The following is a 12,880-nucleotide window of genomic DNA, read 5'->3' on the forward strand; positions in this document are numbered from 1 at the left end:
AATAACTTCTAACTCCCTGGTGGTAACAACACGTGTTATCTCAGGCTATTATTTTCGGTAATTCATGAGGACAGAAGAGAAAACCCTGCACGTCTTAGCCCTCAACAGCCCCTCTCTGCATACTGCCTCTTGTGAGGGCCCCTCATGATTCTGCTCCCAGCTCTCTGTGGTCCACCCGAAGCTCATTTGCACTGAGGAGAGGTGTGCGTGTCTTCCAGATGTCCCTCTGGCTGGACTGCACATCTCTCTGAGGCCATCACTGATGGTGTGAACAGCACACCCAGCCCTGTCCTTCCCCATGGCTCCCTAGCCTTAGTTTCCACCATAGCAACAGCTACCCTCTCCATTCCTACCGCACATGTGCTATTTATCTTGCCTATTGAAATGTAAGTGCCCCAAGAGCAGGGCAAGCATGTTCACAAATCATCTATGTCTGGAATAGCACTCAAGAAAGCCATTCACCAGCAAGTGTTTCTTTCTTTTTTGTTTGTTTGGTTTTTCAAGACAGGGTTTCTCTGTATAGCCCTGGCTGTCCTTGAACTTAGGAATCTACCTACCTCTGCTTCTTGGGATTAAAGGCATGAGCCACCACTGTCTGACAAGCAAGTGTTTCTTGAGGGCTCTTTGTTGCCATGCACTGTTCTAAGTCCCCTTGAAAGACTAGCAACTCTGTCATCACAGACCTGCACTCTAACGGGACACTAGGGTGAAGAATTATGGTGCCAATGCCCGTCACATGGTAAGCATGCAGAGAAAACTGAAAAACAAAACAGGCTGAGGGCAGTTTCCACTAGGAGGCCAAAGAACCATCACAAGAAGGTGTGGGAGGGAAGGCCTGGAGGAGGAAAGAGAAGCAGAGACCTCTGAAGGGAGAGGCCCCCAGAAAGAAAACAATCCTGGAAGAAGTGCCTGGTGGGCCTGAGGCCTGGCAGGGAAACTAAGGCACACAGCAGATGAACAGGAGCCATGAGAAGAGCTGTCAGAGTGGCGCCAGGGCTGAGTCAGGGTCGCCTGGCAGACTCCACTGCAGAGGAAAAGCACTGCAGTGTTGAGCAGAGGAGTGGACGGAGGCATGGCTACTCACACCTGGGGGCTCTGAGCCCTTCCCTGACCCAGCATTGGACTGGTCCCCACCACAGTCCCCTCCACCATCCTGGGATGCTACCTTGTGATGCACTGATAGTGCTCCCCCCATCTCTACCCCTCCCAGCCCTCAGGCCGGGAGGTACAAGGGCACAAGGATTCCAGGCCAGTCACCTGGCACTTAGCATGGCCCAGCCACAGAAGTACTCCATCAGCTCTTTCTCTTGCTTCAACTCTATTGCAAGTGCAAACAATTCCCTGCTGTGTGTAAATACCGACCACAAAGTCCTGCTGTTGCTCTAGAAGCTCTTCAGAAGCCCTCCTGGAAAGCTTTCTGCTGCCTGTGCATACATAGTTACTTCTGCCTTTACTTCCCCAACTATTGTGCCTGCCTAAGGCCAAATGGTTTTAGCTCCCCCAGTGGCACTCAGCACAAAAAAGGAAGGGTGCCCTCACCTTCCGAGTGCTTCTTCTTGGTGTGGTACGCCAGGGCTGAGGCCTGAGTGAAGGTCATCAGGCAGTGCTTGCACATGAACGGACGGTCCCCGGTGTGAAGGCGCAAGTGGTTCTTTAGGGTGGAGTTGGCTGCAAACTTGGCCCCACATTCTTCACAGGAGAAAGGTTTCTCGTCGAAGTGCTCGGTCAGCTTGTGGTACTGCATGCCTAGGTAGGGGTACCAGGCCCAGACGAAACACCATCAGTCAGTTGGGAACACTGCCGGAGGATGTCCAAACAAGCTGCACTCGCCAGGCTCATGACTGAGCCACACGCCAGGCCTTAGCGCTGCCCGCCAAGCCACTCATGCCCACGAGTCCACCCCGCTCCCCAGTCATCTCAGTCTCACTCCTGGTTGAATCTGAGATTTTTAGCTGACCTTCCCCACTCACTCCTCTCACTTTCATGTTTCATTAGGTTTACCAGACATTAAGGGCAAGGGAAAATGATTCTGACTTAATACCTTAGGGTCCATATCAGTAAGTTTCTTATCAATAAGTAAATGGGATGTGGGAACCAACAAACCAGACGTCAAACATCTGGCTACAATTACATTCACCAGTGTGTGGTGCTAGGTATTTTGTTCTTCTGTCTTTAAACTTCCTCACAGTGTAGAAGAGTGGGGCGAGGGACCTCCCCAACAGTTGGGAGAGCAATGCTCTGAGGGGCCGACCCCAGTGCTTATGCTCTTCTCAGATACCACCATGCTTCTATGAACCTGTCCTAGAGCTGAAGCCACCACGCTCACGGCACACACACGGGGCCAGGCTGGAACCCACACTACAACATCTGCAGCCACTGTCCTCCACGACTGCCTTCTGACATACCTGAGGCATGAGCAAACTCTCTTCCACAGAGGTCACATGCCACAGGCAGCCGCTTCTTCTTCTTCTTGGGGGCGTCAGGCTCTCCCGCCGTGCCGTGGGTCTGCAGCTGGTGCTTCTCTAGCCCCTTCTCCGAGTCCTTGGCCTCACTGCTGTCCTTACACTGCACCTGTCTGCTCTTGGCCACCCGGCAGCGCTTCATGTGCACCTTCAGACGACAGTAGAAATGGAAGCTCTTGTCACAGGCTTTGCAGATGAAGCTCTTCTTGGCAGGGTCCGGGGAGGCAGAAGTGTCTTTCTCCTGTTGCTCTGGCACAGACTCAGGTTCCCCTGGATCCTTTTGTTCCGTCGGCTGGCAGTCTTCTCTGGCTGCGTTGGCTGTTTTCTCCTCTTTGTCCTTGGCTCCAGAGTGAAAGCTATCACTCACCGTGAACCTCTCCTCTCCATTTTCCTTGGTAAGAAACCCTGCACAGGAGAACACTCGTGGCTCTAGGGCTCAGCTTCTATTATGCTTTGCAACTTTTCTAACACACTCTTAGAGGAGACTGGATTATGTGGATGCTCAGGAAACTCAGAAGTAAAATTGCTATCATCTTTACTTCCCACTAAACACAAATAGCATCATATCACACCTGCGCTCCTGGCTGTTAGGTACCAAGAGCACATAAAAGGAGTAAATATCTTGAGATACAACAACCTCTTACATCAACCACTGTTTCTTCTACTCAATATAGAAAGCGCCCTGGGGTCTAGCAGGCCCCAACCCCTGTTCCTTACCACCATGGGCCAATTCCTGCATGAGGGGCTGCAGGCCAGAGAAAGACTTGTGGACACTACACAGGAGGCGACAGAGTGCAGTGGCCGAGACAGATTTCTCCATGCCCTTGCTCAGCACTGCTCTCAGGGCCACTTCAGGACTCACTGTCTCAGAGGATATGCTCAGCATCTAAATGAAAACCAGAGACAGAGCTGTGTTAACATCAGAGTTTCTCCATGTTCTTCAACACCAGGGGGTCAGGGGTGGGGGTGGAGTGGGGTGATATGAATTATAGAAGACATGGAGCTCTCTAGGTAGTTTATGTTTCTCCTTGAGACACATGAAGAGCCCTGTTTTTCAAAGGACAAGAAAATTAGCAAAGTGCAAACCAGGGAAGCACATATCAAGACAGATGTGCAAACTGAGAAACAAATGGGGCACTGGTGTTTCCTGCAGGACTGTCTTCTTAGCACCTGGCACCTCTCAAGAGCCTTTCTAGATCTGAGCATGGGAAGCCTGGGGGGAGCAGGGTATAGGATTCTAGATCTGAGCATGGGAAGCCTGGGGGGAGCAGGGTATATAGGATTCTAGATCTGAGCATGGGAAGCCTGGGGGGAGCAGGGTATAGGATTCTAGATCTGAGCATGGGAAGCCTGGGGGGAGCAGGGTATAGGATTCTAGATCTGAGCATGGGAAGCCTGGGGGAGCAGGGTATAGGATTCTAGATCTGAGCATGGGAAGCCTGGGGGGAGCAGGGTATAGGATTCTAGATCTGAGCATGGGAAGCCTGGGGGGAGTAGGGTATAGGATTCTAGATCTGAGCATGGGAAGCCTGGGGGGAGCAGAGTATAGGATTCTAGATCTGAGCATGGGAAGCCTGGAGGGAGCAGGGTATAGGATTCTAGATCTGAGCATGGGAAGCCTGGGGGGAGCAGAGTATAGGATTCTAGATCTGAGCATGGGAAGCCTGGGAGGAGCAGGGTATAGGATTACAGAAGTGAGCACAGGAAGCTTGTGTGTGTGTGTGTGTGTGTGGCTATAGCATTTGGCAGCGGCTGTTTCTGTAGAGATCAGGGTAATTTTTCATAATATATAATTGTCTCCACATCTAGAAGTAATTCTGCATAGAGAGTGGCTTCATATTTTTAGACACTTAGATGTACCCTTTTAAACATCATTTTCTTTCATAAGAAACTCAGCGTTTTAAAGCAAGTTCAAATAGGGGCTTTAAAGAGGCCAGGAATATGATTTCAAAGCTGTCCTCTTTCAGAATGTTAGAGCTGTGGGCAGCGAGTCAGCACACTGAGAAAATGAAGTGAGACCATCCACAGAGGGCCACATGGAACTTTCATTTCGGAAGGTATTTTATTTCTGCTCTTTTCGGGTCTATCTAAATAACCCTGATGCCCCTGGAGGCAGGCAGGAGACTAATTAGTGAGGCTAAAGCGATCAACGGCAGAGGTCCCAGCTCTGAAGTGCACAGCACTCTGGAGAGAGATGGGCAGATGAGCCTCGCCTCTGGAGCTCTGCAGGAGCGTGTGCCGCCTTCTTCCCGTCTGAGAGGCAGACTGAGGCGGGGCTGTCACCAGCGGGCATGGTTAGAAACCTGCCCTTGTCTATGTGGATCAAAAGGACACTCCAGGTACATCCGTGGTTTAATTTTATGTTCTTTAGTATCCTCCCCTGTTGGAGATGTACATAGCCAAGTCTGGGTATCTCTGAGTCTTCCTCAGCCCCCACCTAGATTCTGGGATGCTGGTCACATTGTGAGATGCCTCACCGAAAACGAGCTGGCACTATTTGCTGGCCCACATGGGTAAAGCTTTGTTCTATCTATGTTTATCTTGGCTCTTTCAAGAAGCCAGAAGAAAACATGCAATAAGACCAACTTCCTTCTTTTGAGACCAGCTGCTTCTGAGAACATGGTAGAGAAAGAGTCACCATTTCTCCAGCTATTCTAAGCTAAGGCAGTTGGAAGATGTGTTCGCTGGGGTTGTATTACTGGCTTCATTCAAATTCTGGCTTCAGCACTTACTCGACAGTGTCCTAGACCGGAAACACAAACCACTTACTCACCAGTTTCCAAGACTGGAAACCACTGTGTAAAGCCTGAACTCTTCTGTAAAGGCAGATGACATCACTTGCCACTTAGGGCCTGAAAGCTAAAGAGCAAAGGTGTTCGGTTGTGGAATATTATTTCAACTAGGCAAAGATGGGTTTCATTTGCTTATGCGGTGGAATATTAGTTTAAGTGTGTGAAGGTGTGTTACATTTGTTCATGCTGCATTTTTTTAATTATGTAAAGATTTGTTGCATTTATTTCACCTTGCCTGCCTAAAGTACCTGGTTGGTCCAATAAAAAGCTGAACATTCAATAGCTAGGCAGGAGAGAAGAAATCTACGCTCAAAAAGGAGGAGGAAGAGGAAGAAGAAGAGAACAAGGGAGAAAGAAGGGAGACGTCTGGGGCCAGCAGACACATAAGGAAGGAAGGTAAAAGGCCCCGAGGCAAAGGTAGATAGAGAGAAACAGGTTAATTTAAGATAAAAGAGACAGCTAGCACCCAGCATAAGCTAGGCCGAGCATGCATAACTAAAACTAAGTCTCCCGTCATGATTTGGGAGCTGGCTGATGACCCCAAAGGAAAAGCCTGGCACGGTGTTCTGAAGAGCTGGTGGAGCAGCAGGTGTGCAGTAGGCGCGCCGCCGCCGCCACCGAGGATGAAGATGGCTCCAGGCACGGACCCCGCAAGTTCCGCAGAACTCGATAATCACTGTCCTTTACCCACTCCTCCACTCCCCACCTCTTTCAGGATCTCAGCCAGACGCTCATCCTCTGAAGAGAAGTGCCTGAGCTCCCTCATCTGCTGGACGGCCTCTGTGACCAGCCTGCTGTGCCTCAGGACTGTTTCCAACACAGTGCTCTCTGGGGCAGTCACTGAAAGAAAGGGAGGCCAGATACTCAGCCAAACCATGGGCATCATTTTCTCCCTCACCTCTCAACTCCACTCTTCACCAAGACACCACACGGCATCTGTCGCTTCATTTGGGCTAGGAGGGAGGAGGATAGCCAGCCACTGTAGCCAGAACATAATAATGAATAAGGGCTTATCAGCACCCACATCCCCGAACAGTTTTTGTCTTTCCTTTGACACACAAGCCTTTGTGTGTCTTACCACCCGATGTTTACATGCTCGTGGATGCTGTGCCATGTTTGGATTAGGACTCTCTAGCTAGCTCCTCAAACACCACTTTCCTGAACACACACAAAGCACCTTGGTCACCTATGGTCACCCCATTGTGTAGGAGAACATGGGAACTACATGCCACTGCTCCTGAGGGGAGGGACACAGGTGGCAACTGTAAGGGAGACTTCTTGTTTCCAGGGGTCAACGGTTGTCTTTGTTGGGGCAACACCGTGGCAGAGGGGAGACAACTCACCTGCCCGGAAGAAAGCCCCGGCGCCAGGCTCCCTCCCCACTTCTTCCAGGAGCAGGCTCAGTGGGCGGGCCTGGGTCTCCGGAGCCACCAGCAGCAGCTGCCAAAGGGCTGTTGCAGAGAGAGTCTGCCTTTCCAGAGCTGCTGATGTCAGGGAACCGAAGGCCCCTGAGCCAGAGTCCTGTTTCACGAGAGTCTCCATAACCTTCGAGAGGCAACACAAACCTGAGTGTGAGACCGGTCCGAGCGGGTGGCGGAGCAGTCAAGGCTCGGTGCCGGGGTCAGATGAAGGTGTTCTGTGTTCTGGGAGGGGAGGTCTTTGCAACTCTCACCTCTTTCAACCTTGGAGGCTTTTACAATCACATTTACTCTGTGTACAGGGGCTGGGGGATGGAGTCAGGGACACAGCCTAGTAGCAGAAAAGCTTATTTAACATACATGAGGCCCTGGGTGTGTGTATATACACACAAAATAATTTTAGCTGAAAGTCTCTCTCTCTCTCTCTCTCTCTCTCTCTCTCTCTCTCTCTCTCTCTCTCTGTCTCTCTCTGTGTGTATGGGGTTTGGTTTATAGGCAGGATTTCACGCATGCATCCCAGGCTGGCCTTGAACTCATAATCCTCTTCTCCTTGGCAATGGGATTATAGGTGCGCACTACCAAACCTGGCTACTGAGAGAGTTCTTATTTGTGACAAAGTTCTTCATTCTTTTTCATGAATGCTTTTCTTTATTACTATAGAACTATGCAATGCAAAATATAGAAATACAACTCTTTAGGCCAGTGAGATGGCTGAGGGAGTAATTGCCCTGGCCACCAAGTCCAATGAGCTCAGTTTGATTCCTAGAACTCACCTGATAGGAGAGAACTGAGAGAAAGTTGTCCACTCTACAAACTAAATAAACAAAACTTTAAAAAAAAGAAACTGAGAGAGCGGGATGTCCGTCTTTGGGTCATAGTAATTGTGGTGTTGATCGGGAGCAAATTAAAAGTGGGTGATGTTGAGAAAGGCAAGAAGACTTTTGTTCAGAAGTGTGCCCAGTGCCACACTGTGGAAAGGGGAGGCAAGCATAAGACTGGACCAAATCTCCATGTCTGTTTGGGAGGAAGACAGGTGTGGCCGCTGGATGATTAGACACAGATGCCAACAAGAACAAAGGGATTGATTCCCTAGGGAGAGGACACCCTGATGGAGCATTTGGTAATCCCAAAAAGTACATCCCTGGAACAAAAATGATCTTCGATGGAATTAAGAAGGGAGAAAGAGCAGACCTAATTGCTTAGCTGAAGAAGACTACTAATGAGTAATTCCACTGCCTTATTTATTATAAAACAAATGGCTCATGGCTTTTAATGTGTACCATAATTTATTTCATACACCAAAATTCAGCAGATCATGAATGGCTCACAGTGTTTTTGTTGGACAGTCCTGATTTAAGTAAAACTGACTTGTAGCAAAGTGGATATGATCTTTTAAAAGAAAAAAGAAAGAAAGAAAGAAAAAACTGCAACTGTTCTATTTGGCACTTACCCTTAGAAAACAAGTCACCTTCTAGTTCTCCTTCTTGGCATTTCTCAAGATAGTGGTGCATATGTATTTATAGAAAATGCAAATGTGTGTGTATACATAGCCATATTTCCCCTCCCTCCCTCCCGCTCACCTCTCTGTCTCCAGGGGCTAAGCTCTTCACATGTGAGATCATCTTCAGCAGCACCTGGTTGTCTGTGAGAACCTCAGACAGGTTTTCGTGATACTTTCTCAACAGCTCAGCACCATAGTCCTCAGGGCTAGGGAGGGCTGGAAGGAGAGCAGTACAACAGTAAGGCCTGATGCTCAAAAGCAGCCACAGACAGGTGAGGGAGAACAGCAGCGGGAGAGCTGTTTGTGCCGCAGAGCGGAGGCCCGCCGCTAGCCCCCGGCTGCACACACGGCATTCAGGTCTCCTCTGGTCCACACAGAACCACCTGTGATTCAGGGTTGTTGAAACAGACTAGTGCCTGGTAGAAGGCAGGGATGCTCAGCGGGCGGGTAATGAGGAGCCTGCACTTGCAAGAGGCTCTGACGTACAGATTCAGGGGGTCGTCCTCACAACGCCCAGGGCAAAGGATCCATATGGTGATCCCAAACACCACCCGCCACCAGTCCAGGCTGTTCAGATGCCCTCTGAGCCCATCTGTTAGCTACTTCTTAAGTCAGATTTCCTTAAAGGTAAAGAAAATACAGGAAATCCACAAAACTAAATCCCTTAGTTTATAAATAGTTACGTTTTTATTTTTCTCTTTGACCCAGTAAATCCACTTCTGGAAACTAAGCCAAAAAACCAACAATAACAAAAAAAAAACCCTAAAGGCAAAGACCCATTGCCATGTGGAGCTGTGGTGGAGCCATGGTGATGACACTGACTGTGGAGACAGTATCTAATGTGCTGAGAGCCCACTGTGTGCCAGGCACTTTACTACATGTTTACTGGTGTCACTTCACAATGGCCACAAAAATGAATGTGACTGGTGCAACTCTTATACCCATTCCAGGGACTATGAGGTTCATAAAGTGAAGCTGCATGCTAAAGGTCAAACAGCCACAAAATGGCACCATGACTTCCAGGCTTCCCATCATACCACATCTGCCCCAATCAGGGCACGTAGCATACCATGCACATCTGTGTGATAGAAAAGTATACACCCTTCAAAAAAGATTGGAGTTTTTAGAAATGCAAGAGACTCTTTTGCTATTGTTAAGTGGGCAATCATACAACTAAAAGGTATAAGGTAATCTATAAACATGAGCACACATCTCAGTGTCAACAGTAAAGGACTGGGGGGTGGGTGGGTAAAGCAATAGCTGATTTTCTTCATTTGTGGAAACTGTCCCACTTTGTGTATATGTATATATAAATCACTGTAAGCTGGAGAAAAGCCCTCCTGTTTCCCGGAAAGCCATCTTGGTCCTATATGCTCTGGGATGGGGCAAAGTAGTTCCAGCTGGGCTAAGAATGGAAATGAGCTCTCTCCCCCAAGCTGAGGGACACCAAGGGGGCTACCTGGGGACTGGAACACATAGCTGGGAAGGGGGCAATCAGGATTTGAATTAGCCACTCACATTCACCCACACGGTCTGCTGGGATGCACAGCCTCCTGGGCCCCTCTGTCCTCCGTTTAGTTTCACAGGTGACCCTGGCTAGCCCTGTGGGAGGAGGGTCCATTAATAAGCCTGAACCATAGAGACCCTAGGAAGGAGCTTAATGAAGAAGAGTCCTCAGATTCCAACTGATCTGACAGCGAGCTTGCTTCGCAATGCAACGCCATTCCTTAACACAGCTCTTCTTCCCAGCATGGGGCCAGGAGGGAGCTTTAAACTGTGATTTTCTGTACAAGCAGCTCCTGTCCAGAGACTGAACAATTAACTAGTACCTGCAGTGCCAGGTGACTCCGCTACTTTCTGCAAATTCTCCAGCAGGAGGCCCAGGTTTGGGAACGCTGTCCTCACAGCCTGGAGGAGTTTTAGCAGGCTCTCTGCAGGCAGGGTCTTCTCTTCAGCCATTCTGTGCAACAGCTTCTCTATCGTCTCCTTGGGTGTTCTGCCCTCACAGCAGTTCAGAATCACCTGCAGGGGCATGCAATCAGGCAGACACTGTTACTGCAATTCAAAATGGATCGAACACTGCCGGAAAGCCAGCAAGAGAGAGCCTTACCGGATGCCATCTCCAAGCCTCCCCAGCTGGTCTCCAGCACTACTTGTTGTCATAGTTCATTTTTCTGGTTTTTTTTTTTTTTTTAAATCTCAAACATTCTCCAAACAAATAGCTCTATGAAACTCTTGCCCAGCGGTAAGTCCTTTGCTTCCAACAGCTTGCACTGTCTGAAAACCATTTTTAGAAACAGGACTGGCCTAGTACTTGTTATATAGCCCAGGCTTGCCTTGAACTCATGGCAATCCTCCTGCTTCAGCCTCTCAAGTGCTAGAGGTACAGGTGTGCACCAGCACAGCCAGCTGAAAGCCCTTCACACCTGGCTAGTATAGTCCAGGAAGTAGTGTACATCTGACCAGCTCTTTGGAGCCTCTCTGCTTGAGACACCAAGACTGAGAAACAGGCCAGCGCTCAACACTGTTAAACACCTAACACTATCTCTGTTCCACATCAATTCTGTTTATGGACTTCTACTTTATTTGAACACTAAAAAAACTTTAGTCTCTGGTTACAAAACAATAAAGTGTTCTTTCAGATTATTTCTTGTAAAATCTTTTGTTTGGAGAGACCAGGTCTCACTATGGCTGTCCTGTCTATCCTGGTACTCACTCTGCAACACAGTTTGGCCTCAAACTCAAGGAAATTCTCCTGCTTCACCCTCCTGAGCATTGAGGTTACAGTGTGTGCCCCTAGGCTTTTGTGTGTCTACATGCCGGTACTCCTGTGCTGTGACACACACACACACACACACACACACACACACACACACACACACACACACACACACCTATGCTCTGTACATGCAAAGGCCAGAGGAAGACCTGGGTGTTACACACACACACACACACACACACACACACACACACACACACACACACACACACCTATGCTCTGTACATGCAAAGGCCAGAGGAAGACCTGGGTGTCCTGTTCTATCAACTTCTACCTTATTCCCTTGAGACTAGGGTCTTTCACTGAACTCAGACCTTGGCCTGCCAGCCCCAGTGATCCTCTCTGCCCCACCCCCAGCACTGGAGCTACAGGCACACATGGTGACTCTGCCTATTTAGTACCTGGGTGCTGGGATCCACACTCAGGTCCTCAGGCTCATGCAGCTCTCTTACCCATCAACCCATCTCCCCAGTCTCTCAAGGGCCACACATTTCAGCTCCACTCACGACTCAACAGTCACTTTCCCTTGATCTTTCTTGGTTTGTCAATGGGTTTTCTCAACAAAAGGGTTACAAGGCTCTGGAAAATATGCTGAACAATTAAACATATGACAGACATTTTCCTACTGCCACAGAACTATTTCTTTTCTTTTGAGACAGGATTTGTAGTGATATATTGTGTACCCTAATAAACTTGCCTGAGGATCAGAGAAACAGACAGCTAGCCACTAGTTCTTACCTCAGGCAAGTTTATCACTATAAGGGTTTCTCTGTGTAACAATCCTGGCTGTCCTAGAACTTGTAGCCCAGGCTGGCCTCAAACTCACAGAGATCTACCTGCCTCTGCCTCCCAAGTGCTGGGTTAAAAGTGTGCACCACCACACCCTGGCATAGAACTATTTCTTAATGGACCACGGTGCAATATGCATAGTATGGCTCTTACAGAATTAAGAGAGCAGATTATTTCAATGCATTTGGTTCATGGATCCACAGCAACTGAGCTGTGAGCCTTCCTCTGGGAAATGCCTGCTCTCAGGAGACAGTCAAGCAGATTAGTCACAGAAGCATGCCAGCAGCTGCCATTATCAAATTAGCTCTGTTATAAAATAACAAATTGAGCTTTAAAACCAAATTGGCTTTCTACATATGAAAGGAATATATATATGATAATTAAGTTGTCATATTCCTTGTTAGTCATTTTTCTTTGGATAAAGTCTAATATATGGTAGATATCGACTAAGAAAATCATAATTTAAAATTTAAGAGCCTGTATTTAAAAACCTGCAGTGACTTCAGCACCAACCCTTCACTCTTGAGCAGCCTTCTGATGCCCAACGAAGCAGCTCAGGGATGGCTCTTATGGCCACACTGACTCAGTTTGTACCCCAGTTCTAGCTATTCATGCTGTGTGACTTCGGACAAGTTACATGATTCTTGGAAGCTCGTTTTCCCCACCTGCAAATGAAGATAACTGTATCAACTCCTGCATTGTCCTTCTGAGGATCCTGTGAGATGAGGCTGCTGCTTACAGAGCCTGGTGTGACTGCTAAGGACACGCATGCTCCTTCAGAAGCATGCTGCCATTACCAACAAGACATGTGCACAGTGGTAAGGATGCTCTCAGTGTGCTCAGGCCCAGCAGAGCCCAGGTGAGCTCAGCAGAGCCTCGGCCTCCTCAAGCTCCCAGTTCCATGAGGTTACAGAGCTGCTCAGAAGGAAAATTTAGGAACAGCAGAGTCTTTAGTACATCACTTAGCAGGCCATATGCAGAAAGCAAAAGGCAACTATAGCAATTGCTATGCTTATGCCCTGAAGTAAGACATTTTTCTTTCTCATTTTTTCACAGAAAGAACTCAAGGCTTTTACAGATAAAGCATGAAAAGCATAATTTCATAAAAGAAGTTCTGAAAGGCCTGTGCTTCTTCCCCG

The 12,880-nt window shown here is 48.4% G+C and overlaps 1 protein-coding gene and 1 pseudogene across 8 annotated transcripts in view; one reads left to right on the top strand and one right to left on the bottom strand.

The window, feature by feature from the left end:
* Window positions 1-12,880, bottom strand: part of Zbtb40 (zinc finger and BTB domain containing 40) — a 71,204-nt gene that overhangs the window by 14,104 nt on the left and 44,220 nt on the right. For 4 of the 8 annotated variants that reach the window (XM_028875387.2, XM_028875392.2, XM_028875385.2 and 1 more), the window contains 8 exons: window positions 10,003-10,195; window positions 9,692-9,775; window positions 8,253-8,389; window positions 6,598-6,799; window positions 5,961-6,094; window positions 3,180-3,348; window positions 2,406-2,867; window positions 1,540-1,746 (listed from right to left, as the gene is read on the bottom strand). In XM_028875387.2, the coding sequence (XP_028731220.1) occupies window positions 1,540-1,746; window positions 2,406-2,867; window positions 3,180-3,348; window positions 5,961-6,094; window positions 6,598-6,799; window positions 8,253-8,389; window positions 9,692-9,775; window positions 10,003-10,195 (1,588 nt within the window). The remainder of the gene's footprint in view (window positions 1-1,539; window positions 1,747-2,405; window positions 2,868-3,179; window positions 3,349-5,960; window positions 6,095-6,597; window positions 6,800-8,252; window positions 8,390-9,691; window positions 9,776-10,002; window positions 10,196-12,880) is intronic. The other 4 variants (XM_028875394.2, XM_028875389.2, XM_028875388.2 and 1 more) reach the window with 2 other exon arrangements.
* Window positions 7,380-7,899, top strand: LOC114697137 (annotated as a pseudogene).

The sequence above is a fragment of the Peromyscus leucopus genome, chromosome 2 (genome assembly GCF_004664715.2).
Source record: "Peromyscus leucopus breed LL Stock chromosome 2, UCI_PerLeu_2.1, whole genome shotgun sequence".
NCBI classification, from domain to species: Eukaryota; Metazoa; Chordata; class Mammalia; order Rodentia; family Cricetidae; genus Peromyscus; species Peromyscus leucopus.